General features: G+C 43.3%; 1 protein-coding gene across 15 annotated transcripts in view; it reads left to right on the top strand.

Moving 5' to 3' along the window:
• The window catches only part of Atp13a4 (ATPase type 13A4), a 155,762-nt gene that overhangs the window by 90,665 nt on the left and 43,263 nt on the right, over positions 1-21,834 (top strand). For 12 of the 15 annotated variants that reach the window (XR_001781812.2, XR_003951779.1, XR_384556.4 and 9 more), the window contains 6 exons: positions 1,568-1,629; positions 4,135-4,285; positions 12,562-12,648; positions 12,892-13,045; positions 14,069-14,180; positions 20,104-20,228. Coding sequence is in view for 12 of the 15 variants with exons in the window: in XM_017316955.2 (XP_017172444.1) it covers positions 1,568-1,629; positions 4,135-4,285; positions 12,562-12,648; positions 12,892-13,045; positions 14,069-14,180; positions 20,104-20,228 (691 nt within the window). In the remaining 3 variants the exon portion in view is untranslated. Of the gene's footprint in view, positions 1-1,567; positions 1,630-1,817; positions 1,859-4,134; positions 4,286-12,301; positions 12,465-12,561; positions 12,649-12,891; positions 13,046-14,068; positions 14,181-20,103; positions 20,229-21,834 lie in introns of those variants that run through there. The other 3 variants (XM_030249073.1, XM_006522055.3, XM_006522056.3) reach the window with 3 other exon arrangements.

The raw sequence follows: 21,834 nt of genomic DNA, 5'->3' as shown, positions 1-21,834 counted from the left end.
TTGCTGACAATACAGCCACAGAGCGTACGCTCAACTCTATGTTCTCAGGTCAGGGCTTGCTTCAGATTAACTACTGGATGTTTGCCACCCCTGCCAATAAGTCTCTCACTTGAGTTCTTTTCTGTGTGTTTGTTTATGTCACATACATTGAGTAGGGGACAGAAGTGAATTAAAAGTCCTGTTAGAGGACTGCATAGAAACAGCAGCAGCATAAGAAGGAGAGCAAAGGCCATGATGGCCCCAGGACAGCACAAGACAGTATGGTTCTAATATACGGCAGGATGCCAACATTAGAAGAGAGTGTGTGTAAACCTTGAATGTCTAATCGACGTGTTTTTATGTTTCTTCAAGCAACAGGGAATAACTGGAGCCTCTGTTGCCCTCAGTTTCTTTTAATTAGTGTTTTTTTTTTTTTTTTGGAGGGGGAGTGAAGTAAATATAAAATAAAATTTGCCATGTCAAATATTTGAAGTGTCCAATGTGCTAACACTTAAGTACTCCCTCACTGTTCTGTGACTGTCACTGTCATCCATTTTAAGAACCATCTTCATCCTCCTCTGTGAAAAACCTGTAGCCAGTAAACAGTGCATGAAAAACTGGGAGCACTGAGGGCATGGAAACTGCACTCTATAAATAAGGAGAGTCAGAAGTGCACCATGACCAGAGCAACATCACTAGGAAAACAGTTTACTTATGATGTCATACTGTGAGTTCGAAAACAGAACCAGGAACAGAAGAGATAATTGCAACATAGGCCGGAACAAAACAATGAGCAGTGGCCTCGAGTCTGTTTCCTCGTCATTGTTAGCACTTACTGTGCGCTCGACATTAAATAAATTGCTTCCTATTACTTTATTTATTATTCCAGACAGCTCTGTGTGATTATGATCATGTTGTAGATAAGGGTTTCAATGTTGAAGGGATTATGGGATTTTTTCCCACTCACACAAGATGGTATTTCAACTTAGCCTGAGTTCCTTTTTTTTTTTTTTTAATACTGCACTGAGAAAATGATCACATATTTTTTTTAGCCGAGAGAGAGAGAGAGAGAGAGAGAGAGAGAGAGAAAGGAAAGAAAGAAAGAAATGAAACTAAAAAAAAAATCAGGTGGTAGGTTATTTCTTTAGTCTTCTACGTAGTGCTTTGTTGGTAAAATTTCCACTCTATTATTCAGTTTGGATGACATTTATTTTTTAATCTCCTACTATGAAAATAAGGATCCACCCATCTTGTTCTTTTAACTGTCATACCAAAGCCTCTTTCTTCTTTCCATCTGTCATCGGATATGCAGCACAGTCCCCTAGCGTGACAGGAGATAGTCTGCTCCTTTTACCACAAACGTCACAGAGGTTTGTGACCAATTCAAGTCACATGAATTTATGTCATGTTTGAATTCGTTGTAATATCTCTCTTAGAACATGTATGCCCACTTTATTGTGGTCTTCCTTAAAGGAACAATGTTGGTAAGACCTTTCTGATGTGTATTTCTCTGTGAAGTGTACTGTACTTGCCTTCCTTACTGCCTGAGCAGATCTTCCATGTAATCCAAAAGCTTACTTCTGTTCAGACAGGCACCTTAACGAGGGGAGGCTTGGATCCTTGGGGAGTTGTACCCTGTGACCAGAATGGGTGAGTACTCTGAACTAACCACACTGTGATGGATATCTGTGACTTTCCTCTTCCCAGAGCCTCACATTCACCCTCTGAGCTACTAATGGGGACACGTTGGACTTTGGCTTTCTTAAGTAATGCTTGCTGAAGCCTGATCAGTTTATTTCTCCTCTTAGAATTTCCCAGGTCTCTCTGAACATGCATATTAGCCTGCAGCTCACCCAAGCCTCACCCACAAACTGAGGAGGTGAGGACAGGTTTACACATACTCCCTGAAATGAACTTTGCTTTAAGCCTATTTTCCAGAGTCTTGACATTGCTATAGTCAGTCAGTTGTAGATCTGGACAGTACAAGGCCACTGTCCTTCATGAAGGTGACATAGTAGGAAAGGGTGTATCGCTGACTCTGTATCTTGCTTTTCAGGAAGAGGGATGCTTATGAAACAGTAGCTGGTGTACTCTTTTTTTCTTAGTACTCTGATTCTGGGAATCTTATTTTCTTCCTGCTGGAATCTTTTCATCATTGTGCGTCCAGGTTAGGAGTAGGGTGGTTGTGTGTGTGTGTGTGTGTGTGTGTGTGTGTGTGTGTGTGTGTGTGTAGGTGAAGGGTAGCAGTGGCCTGTGGTGTTGGCAGCTTTCAACTTGCTGCTGTAGAGATGTGCAAACCTGGCCCTCTTGTGGCCACATCTGAGTTTGCTTCCGAGTCTACTGATCTTCCCCAGTGTCACCTCCACTGTGGTCAGAACTGGAAGTGTACACTTCGCACAGTACTGTTTGAAAATGAAGGCATTTCCTTGATACTTGAGCCACAAAGTATTTCTTGCATACAAGGCTGATTGTAGTTCTTTTGGTGATTAAATATTTGAATTCATTCTTTGAGAGTCTCATATTGATCGTATTCACCTCCGTCCTTGACTCTTTCCTGACCTACAAGTCCTTCTCTGCCCACCCAGCTTGGTTGCCTCTTTTCTTTTCTTTTCCTTTCTTTTCTTTTCTTTTCCTTTCTTTTCTTTTCTTTTCTTTTCTTTTCTTTTCTTTTCTTTTCTTTTCTTTTCTTTTCTTTTCGGCAGGGGGAGGTTCGAGACTTTATTAGGGTTACATTTCTTTCTTTCTTTCTTTCTTTCTTTCTTCCTTCCTTCCTTCCTTCCTTCCTTCCTTTCTTTCTTTCTTTCTTTCTTTCTTTCTTTCTTTCTTTCTTTCTTTCTTTCTTTCTTTCTATTAGATATTTTCTCTATTTACATTTCAAATGCTATTCCGAAAGTTCCCTATACCCTCCCCCCTACCCACCCACTCCCACTTCTTGGCCCTGGCGTTCAGGCCCCCAAAGGAGAAGCTAGAGAAAGCACCCAAGGAGCTGAAGGGGTCTGCAACCCTATAGGTGGAACAACAATATGAACTAACCAGTACCCTCAGAGCTTGTGTCTCTAGCTGCATATGTAATAGAAGATGGCCTAGTTGGCCATCATTGGGAAGAGAGGCCTCTCGGTATTGCAAACTTTATCTGCCCTAGTACATGGGGTGTTTTTTTTTCTTTTCAAATGCAACAAGTCTGATTTGTGATTGTAGTTCTTAAATTATGCAGATGACATACATATCCATAAAGGATATTTTAGGCTGTGCATAATAGGGTCTTGTAACTTTAGCTATTGAGGATGCAGGAGGGTAGTAGCTTAGAGGCCTGCCCCGGGCTACTTAGCTAGTTCAGAATCTGAAAGATGCTAACACAAGAGGAGGGAGGGTAAGTAGATTCTGATTGGCTCTAAGCTGCAGCTCTTGCCTCTTCATAGGAAGAAACTACTGTCATTCAAATATTCTATGATGTGACAGGTGCTACCTGACATGGCTGAGGAGGGGCTGGCTTCCTCTAGTGGGGCCAAGGATGAACTCCAAGACTTACTTTCAATTAGTAAATAAAACTTGTGTACAACATTGGAGTTCTATTTCCATTTATTTTAGATAAAGTCACTTCCTGTGGAAAAGCAGGAAGAAAATGGTGGCAATATGGACCCAAGATGCCAGGGTTGGGGAGGGGATGCACAGGGTCCTTCCAAGGATAACCTGTGAAGTTTCTAAGAATGAACCCATTAATTCATTTACTTATTGTTCACTGAACCTTTACTGTGGGCCAATCACCTTATATTTTGGGAGACGGATGCAGAGACACAGTGTGCATCTAACACCCCTGAAGTTTGCTCACAATTGGAAGAGAGATGACTTAGTCACTGGGGTATGAGCAGACCTCAGAGCAAAGGGTGGTCCTTCTAGTCATTTCCACCTGTGTGGATTAAATAAGTCTGGGAAGAATTAAGGCAAAGTAGGAAAGGGAGCAGGAAGTAGCCTCCGCAGAGCCATTTGTTCTAGTATTCCTGAACTAAAGGGAAGGCTGGCTAACATACTGTTGTCCTGTGGAGACCAGGGGAAGTATAGCAATGCACATTAAATCAAAGGCCTCAAGAAGCTCTGTTTTTGGCATGAGGAGACAGAGCTGAATCCTTTTCTCTTCTCTCTCTCTCTCTCTCTCAGATTTCAGGCAGTCCACAGTTTTGCCTCAGGCAAAGCTTTGCCTCAGGGTCCACTGTGTGCAGCCATGGCCAGCTGCCACTCTCTGATTCTCCTTGATGGCACTATTCAGGGAGACCCTCTGGACCTGAAGATGTTTGAAGCCACCAAATGGGTAAGTCTCTGACCTTCAACGAATGCAAAGAGTTTCTTTAATGCCAGCACAACACAAGTGGTATCATAGTCCTTTAATACTCAACAAACGTAGGGTTTCCAATATGGCATAAAGGGCAAACTAGTCTAAGCCTGGCTTCCTGATTGGAACAGTGCGTATATTGTAGGTTTTCTGGGGGATTAAATGAGACTGTGTCATAAGAATTCTTAGTATACTTGTCAGAGCCAAAGCATTTGGCACCTATTCTAAGTCTAGCAGTTATCAATACAATTATGACTCTATAATTATTTTCTAATCTACCCTTCTGTGAGCTGGTTTTGGAATTCTCTAGGGCTAATTTGATGAGGTGGTGGTATGTGAATTTCATGATTGCATTTTTTTTCCATTTTTTATTAGGTATTTAACTCATTTACATTTCCAATGCTATACCAAAAGTCCCCCATATCCACCCACCCCCACTCCCCTGCCCACCCACTCCCCCTTTTTGGCCCTGGTATTCCCCTGTACTGGGGCATATAAAGTTTGCAAGTCCAATGGGCCTCTCTTTCCAGTGATGGCCGACTAGGCCATCTTTTGATATATATGCAGCTAGAGTCAAGAGCTCCGGGGTACTGGTTAGCTCATAATGTTGTTCCACCTATAGGGTTGCAGATCCCTTTAGCTCCTTGGCTACTTTCTCTAGCTCCTCCATTGGGAGCCCTATGATCCATCCATTAGCTGACTGTGAGCATCCACTTCTGTGTTTGCTGGGCCCCGGCATAGTCTCACAAGAGACAGCTACATCTGCGTCCTTTCAATAAAATCTTGCTAGTGTATGCAATGGTGTCAGCGTTTGGATGCTGATTATGGGGTGGATCCCTGGCTATGGCAGTCTCTACATGGTCCATCCTTTCATCTCAGCTCCAAACTCCGTCTCTGTAACTCCTTCCATGGGTGTTTTGTTCCCAAATCTAAGGAGGGGCATAGTGTCCACACTTCAGTCTTCATTCTCCTTGAGTTTCATGTGTTTAGCAAATTATATCTTATATCTTGGGTATCCTAGGTTTGGGGCTAATATCCACTTATCAGTGAATACATATTGTGTGAGTTTCTTTGTGAATGTGTTACCTCACTCAGGATGATGCCCTCCAGGTCCATCCATTTGGCTAGGAATTTCATAAATTCATTCTTTTTAATAGCTGAGTAGTACTCCATTGTGTAGATGTACCACATTTTCTGTATCCATTCCTCTGTTGAGGGGCATCTAGGTTCTTTCCAGCTTCTGGCTATTATAAATAAGGCTGCTATGAACATAGTGGAGCATGTGTCCTTCTTACCTGTTGGGGCATCTTCTGGATATATGCCCAGGAGAGGTATTGCTGGATCCTCCGGTAGTACTATGTCCAGTTTTCTGAGGAACCGCCAGACTGATTTCCAGAGTGGTTGTACAAGCCTGCACTCCCACCAACAATGGAGGAGTGTTCCTCTTTCTCCACATCCTCGCCAGCATCTGCTGTCACCTGAATTTTTGATCTTAGCCATTCTGACTGGTGTGAGGTGGAATCTCAGGGTTGTTTTGATTTGCATTTCCCTGATGATTAAGGATGTTGAACATTTTTTCAAGTGCTTCTCTGCCATTCGGTATTCCTCAGGTGAGAGTTCTTTGTTCAGTTCTGAGCCCCATTTTTTAATGGGGTTATTTGATTTTCTGAAGTCCACCTTCTTGAGTTCTTTATATATGTTGGATATTAGTCCCCTATCTGATTTAGGATAGGTAAAGATCCTTTCCCAATCTGTTGGTGGTCTTTTTGTCTTATTGACGGTGTCTTTTGCCTTGCAGAAACTTTGGAGTTTCATTAGGTCCCATTTGTCGATTCTCGATCTTACAGCACAAGCCATTGCTGTTCTGTTCAGGAATTTTTCCCCTGTGCCCATATCTTCAAGGCTTTTCCCCACTTTCTCCTCTATAAGTTTCAGTGTCTCTGGTTTTATGTGAAGTTCCTTGATCCACTTAGATTTGACCTTAGTACAAGGAGATAAGTATGGATCGATTCGCATTCTTCTACACGATAACAACCAGTTGTGCCAGCACCAATTGTTGAAAATGTTGTCTTTCTTCCACTGGATGGTTTTAGCTCCCTTGTCGAAGATCAAGTGACCATAGGTGTGTGGGTTCATTTCTGGATCTTCAATTCTATTCCATTGGTCTACTTGTCTGTCTCTATACCAGTACCATGCAGTTTTTATCACAATTGCTCTGTAGTAAAGCTTTAGGTCTGGCATGGTGATTCCGCCAGAAGTTCTTTTATCCTTGAGAAGACTTTTTGCTATCCTAGGTTTTTTGTTATTCCAGACAAATTTGCAAATTGCTCCTTCCAATTCGTTGAAGAATTGAGTTGGAATTTTGATGGGGATTGCATTGAATCTGTAGATTGCTTTTGGCAAGATAGCCATTTTTACAATGTTGATCCTGCCAATCCATGAGCATGGGAGATCTTTCCATCTTCTGAGATCTTCCTTAATTTCTTTCTTCAGAGATTTGAAGTTTTTATCATACAGATCTTTCACTTCCTTAGTTAGAGTCACGCCAAGATATTTTATATTATTTGTGACTATTGAGAAGGGTGTTGTTTCCCTAATTTCTTTCTCAGCCTGTTTATTCTTTGTATAGAGAAAGGCCATTGACTTGTTTCAGTTTATTTTATATCCAGCTACTTCACCGAAGCTGTTTATCAGGTTTAGGAGTTCTCTGGTAGAATTTTTAGGGTCACTTATATATACTATCATATCATCTGCAAAAAGTGATATTTTGACTTCCTCTTTTCCAATTTGTATCCCCTTGATCTCCTTTTGTTGTCGAATTGCTCTGGCTAATACTTCAAGTACTATGTTGAAAAGGTAGGGAGAAAGTGGGCAGCCTTGTCTAGTCCCTGATTTTAGTGGGATTGCTTCCAGCTTCTCTCCATTTACTTTGATGTTGGCTACTGGTTTGCTGTAGATTGCTTTTATCATGTTTAGGTATGGGCCTTGAATTCCTGATCTTTCCAAAACTTTTATCATGAATGGGTGTTGGATCTTGTCAAATGCTTTTTCTGCATCTAACGAGATGATCATGTGGTTTTTGTCTTTGAGTTTGTTTATATAATGGATTACATTGATGGATTTTCGTATATTAAACCATCCCTGCATCCCTGGAATAAAACCTACTTGGTCAGGATGGATGATTGCTTTAATGTGTTCTTGGATTCGGTTAGCGAGAATTTTATTGAGGATTTTTGCATCGATATTCATAAGAGAAATTGGTCTGAAGTTCTCTATCTTTGTTGGATCTTTCTGTGGTTTAGGTATCAGAGTAATAGTGGCTTCATAAAATGAGTTGGGTAGAGTACCTTCTACTTCTATTTTGTGAAATAGTTTGTGCAGAATTGGAATTAGATCTTCTTTGAAGGTCTGATAGAACTCTGCACTAAACCCATCTGGTCCTGGGCTTTTTTTGGTTGGGAGACTATTAATAACTGCTTCTATTTCTTTAGGTGATATGGGACTGTTTAGATGGTCAACTTGATCCTGATTCAACTTTGGTACCTGGTATCTGTCCAGAAATTTGTCCATTTCGTCCAGGTTTTCCAGTTTTGTTGAGTATAGCCTTTTGTAGAAGGATCTGATGGTGTTTTGGATTTCTTCAGGATCTGTTGTTATGTCTCCCTTTTCATTTCTGATTTTGTTAATTAGGATTTTGTCCCTGTGCCCTTTAGTGAGTCTAGCTAAGGGTTTATCTATCTTGTTGATTTTCTCAAAGAACCAACTCCTCGTTTGGTTAATTCTTTGAATAGTTCTTCTTGTTTCCACTTGGTTGATTTCACCCCTGAGTTTGATTATTTCCTGCCGTCTACTCCTCTTGGGTGAATTTGCTTCCTTTTTTTCTAGGGCTTTTAGATGTGTTGTCAAGCTGCTAGTATGTGCTGTCTCCCGTTTCTTCTTGGAGGCACTCAGCGCTATGAGTTTCCCTCTTAGAAATGCTTTCATTGTGTCCCATAGGTTTGGGTACGTTGTGGCTTCATTTTCATTAAACTCTAAAAAGTCTTTAATTTCTTTCTTTATTCCTTCCTTGACCAAGGTATCATTGAGAAGAGTGTTATTCAGTTTCCACGTGAATGTTGGCTTTCCATTATTTATGTTGTTATTGAAGATCAGTCTTAGGCCATGGTGGTCTGATAGGATACATGGGACAATTTCAATATTTTTGTATCTATTGAGGCCTGTTTTGTGACCAATTATATGGTCAATTTTGGAGAAGGTCCCGTGAGGTGCTGAGAAGAAGGTATATCCTTTTGTTTTAGGATAAAATGTTCTGTAGATATCTGTCAGGTCCATTTGTTTCATAACTTCTGTTAGTTTCACTGTGTCCCTGTTTAGTTTCTGTTTCCACGATCTGTCCTTTGAAGAAAGTGGTGTGTTGAAGTCTCCCACTATTATTGTGTGAGGTGCAATGTATGCTTTGAGCTTTACTAAAGTGTCTCTAATGAATGTGGCTGCCCTTGCATTTGGTGCGTAGATATTCAGAATTGAGAGTTCCTCTTGGAGGATTTTACCTTTGATGAGTATGAAGTGTCCCTCCTTGTCTTTTTTGATAACTTTGGGTTGGAAGTCGATTTTATCCGATATTAAAATGGCTACTCCAGCTTGTTTCTTCAGTCCATTTGCTTGGGAAATTGTTTTCCAGCCTTTCACTCTGAGGTAGTGTCTGTCTTTTTCCCTGAGATGGGTTTCCTGTAAGCAGCAGAATGTTGGGTCCTGTTTGTGTAGCCAGTCTGTTAGTCTATGTCTTTTTATTGGGGAATTGAGTCCATTGATATTAAGAGATATTAAGGAAAAGTAATTGTTGCTCCCTTTTATTTTTGTTGTTAGAGTTGGCATTCTGTTCTTGTGGCTGTCTTCTTTTTGGTTTGTTGAATGATTACTTTCTTGGTTGTTCTAGGGCGTGATTTCCGTCCTTGTATTGCTTCTTTTCTGTTATTATCCTTTGAAGGGCTGGATTCGTGGAAAGATATTGTGTGAACTTGGTTTTGTCGTGGAATACTTTGGTTTCTCCATCTATGGTAATTGAGAGTTTGGCCGGGTATAGTAGCCTGGGCTGGCATTTGTGTTCTCTTAGTGTCTGTATAACATCTGTCCAGGCTCTTCTGGCTTTCATAGTCTCTGGTGAAAAGTCTGGTGTAATTCTGATAGGCCTTCCTTTATATGTTACTTGACCTTTCTCCCTTACTGCTTTTAATATTCTATCTTTATTTAGTGCATTTGTTGTTCTGATTATTATGTGTCGGGAGGAATTTCTTTTCTGGTCCAGTCTATTTGGAGTTCTGTATGCTTCTTGTATGATCATGGGCATCTCTTTTTTTATGTTTGGGAAGTTTTCTTCTATTATTTTGTTGAAGATATTAGCTGGCCCTTTAAGTTGAAAATCTTCATTCTCATCAATTCCTATTATCCGTAGGTTTGGTCTTCTCATTGTGTCCTGGATTACCTGGATGTTTTGAGTTAGGATCCTTTTGCATTTTGTATTTTCTTTGACTGTTGTGTCGATGTTCTCTATGGAATCTTCTGCACCTGAGATTCTCTCTTCCATTTCTTGTATTCTGTTGCTGATGCTCGCATCTATGGTTCCAGATCTCTTTCCTAGGGTTTCTATCTCCAGCGTTGCCTCGCTTTGGGTTTTCTTTATTGTGTCTACTTCCCCTTTTAGTTCTAGTATGGTTTTGTTCATTTCCATCACCTGTTTGGCTGTGTTTTCCTGCTTTTCTTTAAGAGCCTGTAACTCTTTAGCAGTGCTCTCCTGTAAATCTTTAAGTGACTTATGAAAGTCCTTCTTGATGTCCTCTATCATCATCATGAGAAATGTTTTTAAATCTGGGTCTAGATTTTCGGTTGTGTTGGGGTGCCCAGGACTAGGTGGGGTGGGAGTGCTGCGTTCTGATGATGGTGAGTGGTCTTGATTTCTGTTAGTAGGATTCTTACGTTTGCCTTTCGCCATCTGGTAATCTCTGAAGCTAGCTGTTTTAGTTGTCACTGTTAAGAGCTTGTTCTTCAGGTGACTCTGTTAGCCTCTATGAGCAGACCTGGAGGGTAGCACTTTCCTTAGTTTCAGTGGGCAGAGTATTCTCTGCAGGCAAGCTCTCTTCTTGCAAGGCAGGTACCCAGATATCTGGTGTTCGAACCAGACTCCTGGCAGAAGTTGTGTTCCACTCACTAGAGGTCTTAGGATCACGTGTGGAATCCTGTGTGGGCCCTTGTGGGTGTCAGGCGACTCAGCTGGCAAGGTAGCCGGGGCTCGAGTGGAGTGGAAGGGGTTTGTGCCCCAGATCAAGCCCGGGTAGCCTGCTTCCCTATGTACCGCAGTCTCAAGTTCCACGCGATTGGATTGGGGTAGGCGCTGTGTTCCACTCACCAGAGGTCTTAGGGTCCCGTGGGGAGTCCCGTGTGGGCCCTTGCGGGTGTTGGGCAAGACTCTGCTGTCAAGGTAGCCCGGGGCTCGAGTCTCGAGTCGAGCGGAAGGGACTTGTGCCCCAGATCAGGCCCGGGTAGCCTGCTTCCCTATGTACCGCAGTCTCGAGTTCCGCGCGATTGGATTGGGGCAGGCACTGTGATCCACTCACCAGAGGTCTTAGGGTCCCGTGGGGAGTCCCGTGTGGACCCTTGCGGGTGTTGGGCAAGACTCTGCTGGCAAGGTAGCCCGGGGCTCGAGTCTCGAGTCGAGCGGAAGGGACTTGTGCCCCAGATCAGGCCCGGGTAGCCTGCTTCCCTATGTACCGCAGTCTCAAGTTCAGCGCGATTGGATTGGGGCAGGCACTGTGGTCCACTCACCAGAGGTCTTAGGGTCCCGTGGGGAGTCCTGTGTGGACCCTTGCGGGTGTTGGGCAAGACTCTGCTGGCAAGGTAGCCCGGGGCTCGAGTCGCATTTTTTCTTATAATATATGCATAGATCAAAGAACACATCACAGTATATCCCATAAATATACACAATTGTTACTTAAATTGTTCATAAAGAAGGAAGGCAAAGCATATATGTTCTAGTACATGGGGATTAGGAAACAGTTTTCCACAGTCCTTAGGACAAGTGGGAGAGCCGCTGCAATCAAGAGTTTTATTCTACTCTATTGACTATTCCTCGGGTTTCCAAGACTGAGAGCAGAACTCATTCCAGAACTTTCCCTGAGATTCTAACCTAGTTCCAAGAGCAGATGCTCGCGCAGTACAGGAACCTGGCTCTTTCTGTTCTGGTTTCAGCTCTGCCCTGATTCTCAACCTCACAAGGTCTTTCTTCTGTGCGTTGGGACCTTGGCTCTCATGGCTGTGGCATGAGGGGATCCAGCCAGTACAGTGACAGCCATGTAAAAGGACAAAAGAGTGCTAATCTGTTCTCAGAAGGAACCGTATTCAGAGATAGCCTTTAAGAACTCTCTCCCTGGAATCACTGTGGCTGTGGGCAGAGCAGGGAGGAAGAAGAAACATAATTTGAGCTTCTGCACTGCAGCTAACGTCTCTCCCCATGGCTGGGAGCTCAGGCCCTGGGAACTGTGTAACCACCTCTGGAGAGATGTCTCTGGGGGCCCACCCTCCTCTGACCCATGTGGTTGTTTTGCAGTCTCTCGTCCACTCTGGAATATTGCTTCTGTGCCTCTAAGTAGAGGTTACACTTTACTTCCTGAGATTGGTCTTGTTTTCTTTTTCTTTCTTTCTTTTTTTTTTTTTTTTTTGTCAGCAACCCAATTAGATGATTACAAAGAACTTTAATATCTTTAGGTAGAAGGTTTCCTTGCCTATAATTTAGAGTCATTATTACAGTGGTTCCTAGACAGAAATCATGCATATTGCAAAAATATATCCTGCTCAGTCCACTTTAGACAGATAGGGAACAGCAGGATCAACAGTGACTCTGGGGAAAGAAAGGCTGCGAGTTGCCTGCTCCACACAAAACAAGCCTGGAGATTCATACTCAACATTTGCACGTTAAGCTCTTCAGAAACAGAGAACGAACCTTTATGCAGCAATTCCAACAGCGAAAGCCAGATAAATTGCATGAATAATTCAGGAGTGCGTGTCCTTCAAGCTCTACCCCTCTCAGTGCTGCCTGCCTTTTGCTTCCTGGAGTAGAAGCAGCCCGATTCTAGCAGCCCAGAAGGAGGCCTGTCAATATGCTGAGGTGGTTGAGGGGGTTTTCGCAAGAGGGAGTTGCAAACTTAGTATCGGTGTGTGAATAAACAAACCCCATACAGTGAACACTCTCCTTTGTGGAACAGGAAATGACTGCTTCTGGGGATGACTTCCATATCAAGGAAATGCTGGCACACACCATAGTAGTGAAGCCTACAGACATGGTGGCCCAGGTAAGACATACATGCTGATCTTCCCATAGCATCCAAACCGGGGGGGGGGGGGAGGTGGGGGGGGGGACACTACTCTGACCACAGAATTGGAAAGCACATGGATGTGTCTTGAATTGATGACGTAAAAATGTGTTATATTTCTTCTGCATCTGGTAAAACAGGGACTGGGGGTGGGAGGCTGGCAGTTAATTCCCACTATCGCTCTACCAGTATGTGCCTCCCCGTTTCTGGTGTGTCAACCAGGTCCCAGCGGAAGGACTCGCAATCGTCCATCAGTTCCCATTCTCATCAGCACTACAGAGGATGACGGTCATCGTCCAGGAGATGGGAGGTGGCCGACTGGCGTTCATGAAAGGTGCACCGGAGAGAGTGGCCAGCTTTTGCCAACCTGACACAGGTTGGTTAGCAAATGGTTTTGGGGTACAAATGTGCTATACACACGTTTTTGTTACCAGCCAAAGTTGTCCCCAGAACACTCTAGATGCAGTTGCCAGATGGACATCGATTGATTCATGGGTATTCCAAGCTCAGTACTAAAATCAAGTTTAAAATTTTCCCTTTCTGTATTTCCCAGTTTTCCATCTTGGAGAATCACCATCCCACACTCGAATCCTCCAGTCCTCCGTCCCCAACTCCTTCCTTATGACTGTTCTGTTATTCCCTGTATTTTTTCATCTGATTGCTTTCAACAGTCCCCACCAGAGTTCAAATTCCTTTGAGATCACAGATAAGTTCTTCATGATCTGGGCCCCCTATTAAATAAATATTCCCTACTGCGTTTTTCCCTCAGTAACTCAGAGCTCCTTCAGCTCTGGGCTTCCCTGAGCTGTCTTAGACTCCCCTTCCCCATGTTTGAGCACATCTGGTTCCTCGGTGGCCAGAAAGCAGTCCTTCCCCCACCTTCCCACCTCCTCCCAGTTAAGTGCAGGAGCCCCCTAAGTACTCTGCAGAGCCAATTTTGATTTTGGTTTTAGTGTTAGTGATCTGTTTTTCACCCAAGTAAACAGATGTCTGTAGAGCAGAGCTTGATCGTATTATACCCTTAGTAAACATCTAGAGGATAAAGAGTTCTATACATTCCCAATCCTTAAATTTTCAAGTGTTTCTGTCTCATTTTAGATTTACTAGATTTTAGGTGTTAGCCTGAACTTTTTTTTTCCAAGACAGCATTTCTTTGTGTAGCCCTGGCTGTCCTTGAACTCGATCTGTAGACTAGGCTGGCCTTGAACTCAGAGATCTGCTTACCATTGCCTCCCAAGTGCTAGGGTTAAAGGCGTGAACCACCACCACCTGGCTTTATGTAACTCTGCAAAAGAGTGTTTTCTCAGAGCTGTATTACTGTGAAGAATCTCTCTTCCCATGCTAGCTAAGTAAACATTGCGTAGTAATCCTATATTTTTGTTTTTTGTTTTTTTAACAGTACCAACTAGTTTTATTAGTGAACTTCAGATTTACACAACACAGGGTTTCCGAGTCATAGCTCTGGCCTACAAGAAGCTGGAAATGGACTGCCCCACAACTGCCTTGATGAGGTAAAAAGAGAGGGCTTTCCTGCAGAAGATGGTTTGGAGAGGACAGACATATCTGACTGGGATGGGAGTCAAAGGTTCTGGGTGGGCCCAGCTCCATACCATGCTCAGGTTTTGTGCATCGACACCTCTGAATATGGCGAATAGGGAGTTATACTGCCTGGCCCAAATCACAAAGCTTATGTCAAAACACTGTCAGAATATATGAGAATAAGCTGTACAGCATGCAAAACGTAAGCTGACCTTAGGGTTTAGTGAAACCAGTTATGTGGAAATAACCAATGTTTTAGAGCTTGAAATTGGGGCCCTGGCCTTGCCACATACATTGGTTAGAAATAATAAGATTTCACGTTTGCTTAGAAACAAAAGCTTCTTAATAAGAAATACATAGCTAATGAAACAACAAACGTCAATTGTGCTTATGAAATCTAAGTAATGTTTACAGAGAAACAGGGGAACCTTCTAAGGGGTCACACTGGACAAAGTTTGGATGTGTGTAAATTAAAATAAGGGTTCGCAGTTGTGCGTTGCAGCAATGACAGTTCCACTGTCATTGTTGTGGTTGTGGTTGCTTTTCTGCCATTTGGGGGCATCCTGTTAATTTTGCCTTAAATGATATTTCTAGGTTTTTGTTTTGTTTTGTTTTGTTTTGTTTTGTCAGTCACTACTATTTATGCTTTTGTAGGGTTCATCAAGCCTCATTTCATTTTTTTAGAGTCCCACACACTCATTTTCATATTCATCCAATGCAGCAGTCTTTAGTTGTGACTATATTTTCACCTCTTCCCTTAGCATCTTAGAATTTATATGTGCTGTTATCTGCACATATTATCTGCAAAAATTCCCCCTTTACAGGAGTTAAAAGGAAGAAGGAAACAGTTTATTATAAAAATAGTAGGTTAATAAAATTTTAGCTGACGCCAGTGAAACAAAGGGAACAGGTTGGGGGCTTGAGAGATGATCCAGCTGGGAAAGAACTTGCCTTGCAAATACAAGGACCAGAGTTCAGCCTCAGAAATCATTAGAAATGTGAAGTTTGGTAGCCTGTGCTTGTGATCACACTGTTGGAGAGGCACAGAGGGCAGATCCCTGGGCTGACTGGCCGGCTAGCCTAGCCTAGGTGGAAAGCTCTAGGACAGTCCTCTATATGCACACACACCCCCCACATACACACATACCCCATAGAAAAACATAGTCACACAAATATACACATACCCCATACACACACACACACACACACACACACACACACCCTCACATACACACATACCCCATAGAAAAACACAGTCACACAAATATACACATACCCCATACACACACACCCTCACACATACATACTCATATATACATACATACACACACCCCCATACACACCCTCCTATATATACCCCCCACATACTCATACACAGATACTCTGACACACAGATACATACACATACCCATACATACCCTCTCACATACACACCCCATTCACACACACATACACACTCATACACACACCATCACACACACACATACACACTCACACATACATACATACATACATACATACATACATACATACATACACATACACATGCACCCCATATACACACCCACATACACACCCACATACACACACACCACACTCACACGTACACACATACACACACACACATACACACACGCATACACACACACACACACACACACACACACTCACACACACTGAACAGTTGCTCAAACCTGAGAGTAGACACCATGAGGCCACAGTGGCTTCCTGCTATGCAATGTGTGCTATGTAATGCAGCCGGCCTCAATGCCTCACACAGTCTTACTGCAAGGAAGACAGCTCGGCGACATCATTAACAGCTCCTGGGAAAACTTCAAAAGGAAATAGTACAACTTCCTCTCAATTTGCATACTTGCAGTATCCCTGCAAAATTGAGGAGCTGCAAAAATAATTGGTGTTTATATGAGAAGCATTGCTAGGGGAACTATACTGGCAACATTTTTTATTATTGTTCAAGGAAACAATATTATCTATCGAGTGCTAGCCTATACACTAACAGCAGAACAATGATGTCATCTAAACAGCACAAGTGCTGGTGACTTACAAAGTCCATAAGTATCCAGTGAAATATTCAAAGCGTGTGAGGGGTGAGTGATGATACTTTGTGCACTTGTCATTGCAGACAATCCTGCACACTTGCAAAGATTTTTGCCCCCTAAAATATCAATAAAATTCTGTCCCTGCTGAGAAGGACTGATGTGACCAATCCTCTGAGATTGGGTTAGGGACAAATGAGGCCCAGAGGGAGAGTGGTGTGTGGATAGTCACCAAGTGTCACATTTGCAGGCAGAGTATTGGACCAGTCCCTGATTAGCCAACTTAGTGAGACCTCCTGAAGTTTGGCTATTTCAGCTCTGAATATTATGATCTGGTGAATTCAGTTCTAGGTCACTGAGGTCAGTTTGGGAAGTGGACCATGAGAATAGATGTCACAATCTGAAGTAGAGATACTTTGGGTCAGGGAAGGGTTACGCAAAATTGGGCTTGGTGCTGATGCTGCTTACAGCCCTGCTTTCTGCTTGTTACCCAGTGCGATGTGTGTGCATTTACAAGCTGTAAATTCCTGGTTTGGGAATAGTAGATGTAACAAGTCCTTCCCTGTGGAGGAAGCTGTACACTTGGGAATGGTGAGAGCTGTGGTCTGCAGGAGAGTGCTTGCCTTTGTTAAAGGCATTGACATCTAAATTCTAAACTTGCAAAATCTAGTAAGGCCTGAACACAAACTGACAAATAGGATCTTGTCGTCTGTTCTGTATTTGGCTCTCCCATTCCACACCACATCACCACCATGGGGACTCATAGCTAAACTAATTACTCTATCTTTTGGCTATTTTGGCTCTGAATTTTGAGATCTGATCAGCTCAGGTCAGGCCACTGAAGTCAGAATTGGAAGTGGACCTTGAGAATAGATGTCACAATTTGAACTAGAGATATTTGAGGCCAGGTGGGCATGGTGTTGATACTGATACTAAGACAGAACATTCTCTCTCTCTCTCTCTCTCTCTCTCTCTCTCTCTCTCTCTCTCTCTCTCTCTCTGTGCTTACACATGTCTCTATGTCTCTGTCTGAGTGTATTTACTGACAGTACTTCTAGTATCAATATAGAAGTCTTATTGAAGGTTTTTAAAATTTTTTATTAGAAATTTTCTTCATTTACATTTCAAATGCTATCCGGAAAGTCCCAATACCCTCCCCTTGCCCTGCTCCCCTACCCACCCACTCCCACTTCTTGGCCCTGGCGTTCCCCTGTACTGGGCATATAAAGTTTGCAAGACCAAGGGACCTCTCTTTCCAATGATGGCCGACTAGGCCATCTTCTACATATGCAGCTAGAGACACCAGCTCTGGGGGTACTGGTTAGTTCATATTTTTGTTCCACCTATAGGGTTGAAGACCCCTTCAGCTCCTTGGTTACTTTCTCTAGCTCCTCCATTGGGGGTCCTGTGTTCCATCCTATAGATGACTGTGAGCATCCACTTCTGTACTTGCCAGGCACTGACATAGCCTCACAAGAGACAGCTATATCAGGGTCCTTTCAGCCAAATTTTTCTGGCAGATGCAATAGTGTCTGCATTTGGTGGCTGATTATGGGATGGACCCCTGGGTGGGGCTTATTGAAGGTTTTTACTCTGCTTTATATGTATTTCTTTAAAGGTTATGCAAATTTTAAGAAAGAAAGAGGTTAACTCAGGACTGACCACCGTCTGCACTGCACTCACTAGTTTTTATTAGTGTAGATGCTACAGGAGGTACAATGTGAGGTCAAGAAACAGGGAAACAGCATAGTACTCCACACTGCAGGGTCCCAGACCCTTCATGGGACCATTCCTTTCCACTTCTTGGCTCAGAGTTAATATGCTTGAAAGGAAGAGTGAAGGGACTTGGGAGATAAAAACGTTGAGAGCCAAAGACGTAGTGGGACAGCTCACAGGGAGATGGGTTTACTCCAGGTCATGCAGCAGGCAGCAGTGTGCTGAGACTGGAACCGTGGCGTCCTGATCATATCAGTCACTGAGGTCTATGCTGGCGACAAGCCAGAGGAGCTAGAAATGGGTGTTCTAAGATGTCCCTGGGTGTTTGAACTTTCAGCCATTTTCTTGGCCTAATGTAATTTATTACTGGCTCATGTCATATAATCTCTTAAAATATCTAGCACGAGGCCACAGAAAGACTATAAAACTCTTATCAGGCATCAGTTAAGTTATTCTTGAAGGGAGGTTCAATATCTCCTTCAGAAAGACTCTAATAACTCTAATCCAAAAAATGCCTGCCCGTCTTTCGACTCCACAGACCTCTGGGTTTTGTGTCTGCCGTTGTACAATTCCCAGCTTTGCGTATAAAGAAGGTGATCATGTCTAATCTTTTCCTCCTCTTTAAATGTGAAGTCTTGGAGTTGGAGCTCCTGCAGCCTCTATAGAGTTTCTTCTTCTTTTCCTCACCCAGTACCTGCTCAATAGACACCGATGAGTCTAGCACACTGACTGTCTAGTTCTAGTGAGAAACCAGAATGAGCAAATGACATTTTCTTCACGTCATGGCCAAACGTGATGGAACGCAAGCATCAAGTGTGTTGAGTGGGTGGTGCTTGCTGAGAGCTTCCTGCATGTGGGCATCGGTGGGCATTAATGAGCAGAATCTTGACTCACCTGGGCTCCCTCCCAGGGAATAGAGGCTGATCAATAAGCCAATACTGAAAGGTATGAATAAATAAATAAAGAACCAACTAACCAGGGTAGAAGTAAGGTGTGGAGAGAGCAGTTGTTACCCTTTGGAGAAGCCTTAGAGGCAGGCAGCATGAGGTGGGACTCAGGCCATAGGCAGGATTTCGGAGGCAGATCATGAAAACTAATGTTTGCTTCAAAATAAGAAAATCTCCACCAGTCTGGAGCAAAAGTCTGGATGTGATTAAGTGTAGAGCATATCCACGGTGAGTGGCTCATCTGTAGCCAAGGAGAGAGGCTGCTGCATCAGGGAACTTAAATACTATACTGGAGTTAGTGAGAGATGAAGCCATTCTCCCAGGTTTGCTCTGAGATGAGGAGCTGAAACTCTCCACTTCCTGCCACCTAGTGGAGGGAGTCATAACGTCCTAGGAGCACCTCCACCAATGCTGTGCCCCTGGCAGGCACAGTGTACGTGCTCAGCGGGAGGGCTTGGAGGGCTCCAGCGGGTGCTGTTTTAATCTGCATTTCAGCATGAATTAGGTGGTTCTGGGATCTTGTTTCTGTATCTGCATCTAATTAATGGAACTGTAGGAATGTTCAACTCTCTAATCTCCAATGCCTTCTCCATCCTTGGTCCTGTAGGATATTCTTGCTTATGGTCTCATGGGACCCTCCATGAAGTGCTGGAGTATTCTATGCAGAAGAACAGAGCTTCCAGATGAGAAAGAAGGGAGGGTTCAGTTTGGCCTTAGTAAAGGATTCTTTTATTTATTTATACCATACCTTATGGGGTTAAAACGATATCTGCATAGCCTTAGTTTCTGGAGAAACTGGGATTTTGTTTTATTTTTCTTGTTTCTCACTTAATGGACACGACTTTCTCTCCCCTCTGTGGTCAATAGATGAGGGAATGGAAGTCAGTTGAGCCCTCACAGAGGCCCGAGCAGTCATGAGCTAATTCTGCAAAGGCCAAAGCCAAACTTCAGTCCTACAAGTACTTCCTCTGGGTTCAGTTGGGCTAACTACTGCAGCCCCCCAACTCCACCTGTTCCCTGTCAGGGCTGTTTGTGGCTGGGAAGCAGTGTTGGAGTGGGAGGTGGGGGTGGGGCAACTCTGTCTTTGACTATCATTACTAAAAAAACAAAAAACAAAAAAACCCAAAAAACAAACAAACAAAAAAACCCTCTCACATGCTTTTCTGTTCAATCAGGGAGAAGGTGGAATCAGACCTGGTATTTCTGGGATTGCTGATCCTGGAGAATCGATTGAAGGAAGAGACCAAGCCTGTGTTAGAAGAGCTCATCTCTGCCCGGATACGGACTGTCATGATCACAGGTATAGCTGCATAGTATATCATGGAAACGGGGGTGGGGTGGGGGGGGGACCTTGGAGATACACACGGTGGGATCACTTCACACATATTGTACCAATGTCAAGGCTTCACTCTAGGCTGTTGGCAACAGAAGGGCAAGCTATTCATCAAGCATCTATCCCGTGAGGCAAGAGACAACCAGTTAGTCAAATAGTGCAACACATGTTTTGAGACATACAAATTGGGGCACATGCCATCATCCTGAGTCTGAAGCAGGAGAATTCCTACCAGTTTGAGGCTAGCCATGAGGACATAGTGAGTTTGGGGGCAGATTGAATTGCAGAATGGGACCCTGTCTAAGGAAAAAAAAAAGAAAAAAGAAAACAAAACCAAACAACTCAATAACAACAAACACCAAGAGTCTGGAAAGATGGCTCAGCACTGAAGCTATCTGTGGAAGACAATCTTCAGAAGCTCAGAGCCGTGAGTAACTCCAGCTTCTTGGGAGTTCTTCCTGGCCTCCGTAGGCACTTGGCATGCAGATAACATACACACAGGTAAAACCTCACATACATAAAACAAAATGAAATGATAAAAAATCAAAACAAACAATAAAAAACACATAGCAAAAACAAGTCCCTTCTCCCCCGATCCCCCAAATCCCAGATAGAGCAGCCTGGTCAAGTGTGTCTGACCATCTACTCTCTACAAGGCACTTAGGAGAAGCCTCTCTGTTTGCTGGCATTTGAAATAAGAGCTGAATAACACGAAGGTATGAACCATGCACAGATGATGATTTTTATTGTCAAGTATTAGAAGGAGAAGTATCTTCATCAGTGTGGTCTATAAACTACGCTGACAGCCCATCAGTTAACAGAATCTTTAGTTCCGAACAAAAGGAACATGTTGTCATCTTGACTCTAATGCGAAGACTCAGATCTCATAAACAAGCTGTTGGTGGGGAAGGAGCCCTCCAGGGAAATATATGACATAACTTCATAAACTTGCTTGGGCTTTTCAATGAGAAAGATAACTTATTTCTTAATTTGTACTTCAAGTGGCTTGCTTTCTCCTACTGTGCTTTAAGCTCCATTGCTGGTGTGATTGACACACATCCTTTCCAAAGCTCTCCTTGTGCACCTCCTGAGCAGAAGGCGAGAGCTGGGGACTCTGGAGTCCTTCTGTTTTCCTCCATACTTATCCACTCCAAGGTTCTCGATCCCACAATCCACAGCACTGTGTATACTTTGCTTTCTTCTTTTCTACTATCCAGTCTGACTTCTAGGTCTTCCTGGGATAGTTGGGTAGCCCTCAATATTGCGAACAGCATTAGCACTTACATTCCATGTTGTCTTAGGGTTTAATGCTGCTATTCAGTTGGGGAGGAAAGTGTTTATTTGTTTTACACTTCCATACCAAGGTTCATCACCGAAGGAAGTCAGGACAGGGAATCATACGGGACAGGAACCTGGAGGCAGGAGCTGACGCAGCAGCCGTGAAGATGTGCCATTTACTGGCCTGCTCCCAATGGTTTGCTAAGCCTGCTTTCCTATAGAATACAGGACCATTGAGCCCTTCCCCATCGGTCACTAATAATAAAACACCCCATGGGCTTACTTACAGCCTCAC

The sequence above is a fragment of the Mus musculus genome, chromosome 16, assembly GCF_000001635.26.
Source record: "Mus musculus strain C57BL/6J chromosome 16, GRCm38.p6 C57BL/6J".
NCBI lineage: Eukaryota > Metazoa > Chordata > Mammalia > Rodentia > Muridae > Mus > Mus musculus.
This window is presented reverse-complemented; position numbering and strand designations above follow the sequence as displayed.